The sequence below is a fragment of the Mixophyes fleayi genome, chromosome 8, assembly GCF_038048845.1.
Source record: "Mixophyes fleayi isolate aMixFle1 chromosome 8, aMixFle1.hap1, whole genome shotgun sequence".
NCBI lineage: Eukaryota > Metazoa > Chordata > Amphibia > Anura > Limnodynastidae > Mixophyes > Mixophyes fleayi.
Window position 1 is genome coordinate 109,765,020 of NC_134409.1, and position 8,151 is coordinate 109,773,170.

The 8,151-nt window shown below is 43.5% G+C and overlaps 1 protein-coding gene across 2 annotated transcripts in view; it reads right to left on the bottom strand.

Moving 5' to 3' along the window:
* SYN2 (synapsin II) overlaps window positions 1-7,019 on the bottom strand; it is a 218,114-nt gene extending 211,095 nt beyond the window's left edge. Inside the window, exon 1 of one of the 2 annotated variants that reach the window (XM_075183165.1) lies at window positions 6,165-7,019. In XM_075183165.1, coding sequence (XP_075039266.1) covers window positions 6,165-6,442 — 278 coding nt within the window. In that variant the 5' untranslated portion in view covers window positions 6,443-7,019. The remainder of the gene's footprint in view (window positions 1-6,164) is intronic. The other variant, XM_075183166.1, reaches the window with a different exon arrangement.
* Between the last annotated feature and the right edge of the window lie 1,132 nt (window positions 7,020-8,151).

Below are 8,151 nucleotides of genomic sequence, written 5' to 3' on the forward strand. Positions count from 1 at the left end.
CAGGACTTAAACTCACTCAGTGTTTGTAAAAGCTTATAATCAGAAACTGGAAGAGTGGAGATAAGAGACTGAGAGAGGCAACTCAAAGCACAGGATAATCAGGGCCAGGCAGGAGATCAAGGGTCAGAAGCAAGCAAGGAGAGTAGTTAAACAGGCCAAAATGTCAGGGCTGGTAACAGGTAAGGATAGTCCAGGAGTACCAGCCAGAGGTCAGGGGTAATCAGCAAACAGAGTCCAGGAAACAAAAACCAGGGTCAAAACAAGTAATCAGGTAGTAGTGCACAGAACAAGGAGCAAGTACAGCTATTGCAGAGCAAAGACGCTATAACCGGCAGAGAGGCTAAGCCCTGCCTTTTAAACATAGGTGAGTCAATCAGAGCTGGAGCAAGAAGGCACACCCCTAACCCTGTACAGGCGAGTGTGGTCAAGTAATTACATGCGCACCAGGCTCCTGCGAACAGAAGGGGCGAAGGCGAGCTAGGCTCCCTGGTCACGTAGGAAACAGCTAGGACGCTAGAACCGGAAGTGACGTTCCAACTGTCTGGGAAAAAGCCGGGATGCAGAGGCAAAAAAATACTCCTACCGTTGCGGCTAGCGCGGAGGCCCGTAACAGTGTGCTTTGGTGGGAACATTAAGGATAATTTTGAAAGGCAAAATGCACACAATGAACATTGTACAAATGTAAAACATGATATAAAGACAGTCCCAATGTCCCTTTACTGTAGTGCCATGGGCTATTTAAGGCACATAAATGAGGCTTCAACAAGGAGACTTTTAGAAGAAAATGGAAACATCTAAGTAATTAAGGGAGTGAACCAAAACAAATTAAGTAGGTGGCACCTTGAAGTCACGATTTTACTTTTGCCGACATGTAGATTCACATCATTAAAGGTCACTGACAAACCCCAAAGTGTAAAACCGCAGCACAAATATTCTTTCAAGACATCATGCGTCAACTTTTGCGCAATTGAACCCTGTGTTTATGGGGAAAGGAAGGTTTGCAGCATTTTGACCTCCGGTGGAGAAATGACGTTATTGCATTATTACGTAACCTGGGAACTTGGCCAAAATGACTAAATTGGCCGCACCTCGTGGCAACTACAAATTAGGCCTGTCACCTGCACACAGGAGGCATCCATTCTGTGGACTGAACCAATGAAGAAAAATATTTTGATTAATCTTCAGATGTAACCGGAGCACAACTTACGTTTAAAACTTGTACACACAATTCATGCGTATCTCAAGATACCTTACCATTTGACTTTGGGTATAAGTAAACTCTGGCTAAATGCTTCTTCCCGTACGTAGACAAACAGAACCGAGTGCAGGATATACACATAATAAAAATGTGTGTTTTTTTTATATGAAATACATACATCAGGATGTTCTTAATGTGTACTGAACATAACATTCATATAGATTCTCTTACTTGCAAACCTATGTTCTGTGTTACTATCTAGTGGCACGCATACGTGCAGTTATCACTATCAGTCGGCACTTACAACTGCCCTGTAGCTGGTGCAAATGATATGGCTAAAAAACATGTACTTAAGAGAAGCTCAGAACTTTAATCAGCAGTATCTGGTTAGGGCGTCCTCAGTACGCCCTTACTGTACATGGCCTAGCAAAGCTATTTCATGCAATATACACCACGCAAATGGACTTACGTCCAAAGATGGATCAGGCCCATTGTCTATAAATCTCTTTTCTTTCTCAAATCAATCACACAAAACACACCCTCCTCCTTTAGTTCAGGGACACAACCTAACATGGGTGGACCCAGAATGTACCTATAAATTTATTAGATTGTTTAGAATATTGGGTTTACGTGCACACATATCAATATCATCCATATAAACAGAAATTTACAGAATAGATTTGGGGTGTATACATACATGGCTATAGTTTTTTTTGCTTCTATAGAAAGCTGTGTAATTGTCAAATTCCTGTCACACGAAGGGGTAAATTTATTAAAGGCCAAAAAGCTCTATTTCCAACAAATATAGGTCAAGGGGTCAACACTGGTGTGACCCCATGAATCTTCCTGCCAACGGAGGTAACTCGGCAGTGAGATTCGCTGAGAAGTCTAATTTTCAAGAAATGCAACGGTATAATTCCTTTTTATTAGTTTTTATACCACAAGGATTCCATATCATGGTACGTAGGAGGATAGAACATACAAAAACATTACCCAATTATAAGCATATGAGAGTTTTAGATGCTTCCAGAGTGAGAAAGGGTCCGATCCTGTTGATATTGTGAAGGTGCCTTAGGCAGGATTGGGAGAGGGACGAGTTGAAGATGAAACCCAGGCAGTGGACTTGAGGGACAGAGGAGAGGGTGATATTGTCAACAAAAAGAGAGAGAAAGGGAGGAAAATAATAATTTCCATTATAGACATGTTCAGTTTAAGAAAGCTTTGTGGCATCCAAGAGGAGATGGCCGATAGACAACTGGAGACACAAGAGAGGAGGGAAGGGGAGAGATCAGGGGAGGAGAGGTAGATTTTGGTGTCATCAGCATAGAGGTGATATAGGAGGCCAAAAGAGCTGATGAAATCACAGAGTGAAGAGGTGTAGAGGGAGAAGATTAGGAGGCCAAGAATGGAACCTTGGGGAGTCTGAAGGGAAGTGGAAGTGGAGGGGAAATTGAGGTGGAGAAGTAGTCGTTGGTGAGGTAGGAGGTGAAACATGCAAAGGAGTGAAGGCATGAGGATGGAGAAATGACCATTTGATTTTACAGTGAGGAGATTGTTAGTAACCTTGGTGAAGGCAGTTTTGGTGGAGTGGAGGAATCAAAAGCCAGATTTAAGCAGATTGAGGAGGGAGTGTGAGGAAAGGAAGGTGATGAGGAAGTCATAAGTAACCCACTCAAGAAGTTTGTAGGCGAAAGGGAGGAGAGATATGGGGCAGTAGGTAGAGAGAGGTATGGTCAAGGGAGAGTTTTTTAAGAATGGAGAGACCAGGGCATGTGAGGGTATGATGCCAGAGCAGAGGGACAGGTTGAGGATGTGGGCGATGTGGTAGCAGGCTTCAGGAGAGGGATGGAAGGAGGTGAGCAGAGATAGGGTCAAGACGAACAGGTTGATGGAGGAGAGGAGGAAAGAAGGGCAAGGTAGGTAAGTCAGAAGGGAATAATGAGGGAATAATGATGGTTGGGGTAGCTGATGAAATAACTCAATTTTGGAGGTGAAGAAGGTGGCTAAATAAAGTGCTGTGAGGGTGAAGAGGAGGGGAGAGGGGGGTCAGAGTAGGGAGTTGAAAGTGGCGAAATGGCAACAGGGTTGGAGGATTGGGAGCAAATGATAGAGATATAGAGCAGAGAATGAATTTGTAGTGGAGGAAACCTGCGTTAGAGTGAGATTTCCTCAAGAGAGGCTCAGTGGTGCAAGAGCATTTCTGTAATTAACGAGTCGGATTCGAATGCCACCATTGAGGTGGGGATGGTTGTAGGCTAAGAGTGGTAGCCAGGGTGGTGGAATCCACAGCAGAAGTAAGAATGTGATTGTAGAGAGAAACAAATAATCAGGAGAAATAACATCAGGAGAAGAAGGCAGGATCAAGAATGTCAAGGTTGCGCTTAGTGAGTGTAGCCTTAATAGAGGGGGGCGGAAAGATGCTAAAGGAGATTAAGTGGTGGTCTGAGAGTGGTAAAGGGAAGTTGTTGAAATCAGAGATAGCGCAGAGGTGGTATTAGAGTACCACCACAATACTTGTTCTCCTATCCCCAGCTCAGGATGATGAAAACATAAGAAAATCTGGAACTCTAGGTTTTATAAATATATTACTACACTTCATTTGGCAACCAAAAGGAAGTATGCTGCAGATTTTTTTTGCTAAAAGGAAAACGGAATTGAAAGTCGGTTTTAACCTACTTATTGCAATGTATATTCCTGGTTCCTATCCCACATGGCATTTTTTACACGCATTTTGAAGCTCATGCAAATCTAGCCTAAGCAATAAGGCAGACGCAGTAGTGTGATGGGTAAAATTTGACAACCCAAGAACCATGGAGACTATTTACTTGAGCAGCCGCGGCTGCTGTATAGGACAGTGCAGCTATAGCGGCCACTTAGTTAGCGCAGGGGGGGGGTGTTTCTGGAGACTCAGAAACCCCCCCTGCGTGCGCCACTGCATTTTGTGTTGCTGCAAATCACAGTGATACATAATACAGCATCGCTGCCATTTACTATGACGGATTGGTGAAGAGAACCCTCCTCCATGATGTCCTTTTACTGTAGACTGTCAGCCTAACGCTGACGGAGAATGCTGGAATTAAAATGCACATTCGCAGCTAGAGTCTGCGTATGCACAGTGACCTTAACCGGCGAGGGGATCATGCAAAGTCTTTCCGGCTTCACATGACCCCATTGGAACAGGTCACATAACGTCATCAATGCTAAATCACTAACATCGCAGTTCCCATAGACTTCTATGGGGACTGTGGTAACCAGCGAAAAGTAGGTTAATGCAGAAAAGATCTCGGATTTCTCCTGCGTTAACCCCTTCATAAACTGTGTAGATTGAGGCGATGATCATTTCCCAAGGAAAACAGCTGCTTTCTCCAGGATTATGGCTGATCGCAGTAAATAGCCCCGTAAATATTTCATGATTCTCAGTATGTACACTTATATCACTCAACATCTGGCAATATGATGTCATATGCTGTATATAAAAATATTTTGGAAAACAAAATAATTGCTGGCCCCGCATGCTGCAGTATGACAGGGTACATCCAGGAAAGGTCCTAGTATTGCTGCATATGTGGCCCCTAAAATGACTGCAATAAATATGTTGATAAATGTTGTCGAAAGGATGACTGCCATTACCTTGAGTGTACTGCTGTCTTTCAAATGCAGTTACAGGCCGCAATGATGCCAGGAGTGATTTGAAAACTTGTACAAGTCCAAACAGTGATCATGTAACTCACTTCTCAGGCCGCTGTGTGTCCTACTGAAAGCAGCATTACTAGTTAATCAGTCGATTTTGACTGACCTGCTGCTCCCCTTTAGTAGAGCCCCAATAACTGCTTGTTGAACAGTTATTCCAGTGGCCCCTCCATTTTTATAGTATGTAACCCCACAAATCTTGTCCATTTATTACTTTAAAATAGGTGTGGGAGGACCAATAAGAAGCTGCAATCTTCATCACTGCGGCTTCTTATTGGTCCACGAGGTCACACTCCACTCCCCAGTTTCACACAGCCCCCAGTTTTTGGCCCGGGCTGGGAGACAAACGAATGACCCCTAGGAAAACTCAGGTGAGGGAAATACAGCTTTGAAACAACATGTTGCACATTATATATGATTAAGCTTATAACACAGACAAATGCACTAATTCTATTTCACTTACCTTCCTGTATGAGCCCTCTATATCATAAACACAATATACTCAGTCACTGACCAGATGGCTCAAGCATCACATTCATACCACTTTTCTATCAGTACAAAACGCATATTTTTTTTTTATCAGAACATACAAAGTAAAAAGATAAAGTTATGCTAATAATTCATACTACATATGCATCACATACATATTGCATCATATAGAATATATTTACAATATATATAACATTCATATATTCACCTGTGGGGCTCACATACGTCTATAAAAATAATATTTAAATGTATATATGCTTTACCAACAAATGTGACAGCTAAATTTAATTTTCATACATATACACTATTGTAAGGTAATCACTTGGTCTTGGAGGTTATTCATGATTAACATATCATTTTAAGGAGACTCATTTGTCTGTGTTGAGGATCAGAAAATGTCCATGTAATTTTAGGTGGTCTAACCAGTAAGAGATGAGGGTACCTTATATGTTGATGTAATTTTAGGTGGTCTAACCAGTAAGAGATGAGGGTACCTTATATGTTGATGTAATTTTAGGTGGTCTAACCAGTAAGAGATGAGGGTACCTTATATGTTGATGTCATTTTAGGTGGTCTAACCAGTAAGAGATGAGGGTACCTTATATGTTGATGTAATTTTAGGTGGTCTAACCAGTAAGAGATGAGGGTACCTTATATGTTGATGTAATTTTAGGTGGTCTAACCAGTAAGAGATGAGGGTACCTTATATGTTGATGTCATTTTAGGTGGTCTAACCAGTAAGAGATGAGGGTACCTTATATGTTGATGTCATTTTAGGGAGACTCACCAATCGGTGTGGGGGTCATCAATGATTAGCAGGATACGGGACCTTCTCCCGGGGCCCCCTACAGTCTGCTCCCCCAGGCCGGCTGAGGCCGCGGTCTGTTTCACCACGTTAGTGATGGACGAGAAGAAGCCCCCGGACACCTGTCCGCTCTGCCTCCGGTCCGGCTCAGCAGGCGGGGGCGGCTGGGGGGGCTCCGGCCGCTGCAGGTCGGTCATGTACCCATTGGGGAGGTTGGCGATAAAGCTGCTGTCCGACAGCCGGCGTCGTAGGAAGTTCATCGTGCTCTCTGGTGTAGATGGTCACCTGGGGGGTTCCCGGTTACAGTGCAGAGATGTAGGGGGTCACCCAGCTGTGGAGTCCCCGTGTATCGGAGAGACAGAGGGGTACAGCTGCTTCCTGCTGTCTCCTCCACTGACTGCCTCTTCCACGGGGCTAGGGGCTGTCAGAAACCGGTGGGAGGAGCCGCTGGGTCTGCAGTGATCACAACCTGACGCCCCCCACACCCAGATCCCGCACCGAGGCCACTCAGGATGCTGTATGTTCACCAAGTGCTGTCTGTGAGCAGTGCGCGGTCTCTCTATGGGAGTGGTGCTCCGTGCACTATAATGATGGATGTGCTGTAGGTGTACCAGTGTGAGGGATGCTGATGGTGTAAGGGATGCTCTACATGTCTAGGAGGAATGCCCTGTGTGTAGGAGGGATGCTCTCTATGTCTATGCGGAATGCTCAGTATCTTGGAGGGATGCTCTGTGTCTATGCGGAATGCTCAGTATCTTGGAGGGATGCTCTGTATGTCTAGGAGGGATTCTCTGTCTCTAGGGGGGTTGATAGGTCTTCTCTGATGCATGGAGAGTCAGTAAATGTAATGGATGTTGAGTGCTTTAGAGTTGGTGTATGGGATGCTGTGTACAGGAGGTTATGCTAGGGTTGCACTCACTGGGTGTGCTAGTGACAGAGGCTCTGTAGAGGTTGTTGGGATGAAGAGTATCGTGCAAGGTCTTAGATAACGTATGACCTTGTATGTATGACTACTGTATAGTGTATTTGATTCAGCATGCTGTTCTAGAAATTCAGAGGGAGAGCTGCTGACTTGAGGGTTTTAGAGTGAAAAAAAAAAAATCACTACTGCTTGAATGGCAACCTGTGTCTGGTACCGATCCTCTGTGAAACATACTCTTTGTGGTGTCCTGTTTTAATTACACATTTTGTAATGCATGTTTTGTCTTTAATAGATGTTTTATAAGTAATGGTTTATCTGCTATGTATGATCTGTTTCTTTGGGAATGCGGACCCTGGGAGTGATTTAGAGTCAGATGTAAGTGTATTTGCACTGTGTAAATATGCATCGCCTTTTAAACTTGTCACACTGGGTCATTAAGGAAAGTAAGGCAAAAAAAGGAGTAAATGTTCTTCCTGACAAACCATGTTACAATGCAAGGGGTGCAAGTTATTTTATTATTTTGCACATAAGTTAAATACTGGCTGTTTTTTCGTCTAGCACACAAATACTTGATAGCTTTATTTTTTACACTGAAACTTAAAGTTGATCTAGGACATGCCCTGCCCCAATTATAAATCTGTCCCCATATTTTAAATTTACCTTCCCCTCCAAAGCATCATGGTTTTGCCCAGGTGCAAAGTTACTCCTTTTTTATGCTTTGCTCTCCTTAATGACTCAGGCCCACTGTACGCGCATCTTGTGCCACTATTTTGATCTGCGTGTATCTAGCACTTGCAGCCCCTTGTGCTTCGAGAGGCGTATCATGGGCATTCATCTACAAGTACAATACAAAAAGACCGCGCAGACACATGTTAAACATGCCCCTTTGAAATTCAACTTATTTTGGGTTACATTTTCCTTATGAACCATAAATATTGCACTTACAGAAGACAGGTGATTTTTTGGTTGATAAAGTTTCCCTGGAAAAATCTATACGCTATATTTAAGGTTGCACGTATCTTAAGATGTGTGTAACTCAAAATACAA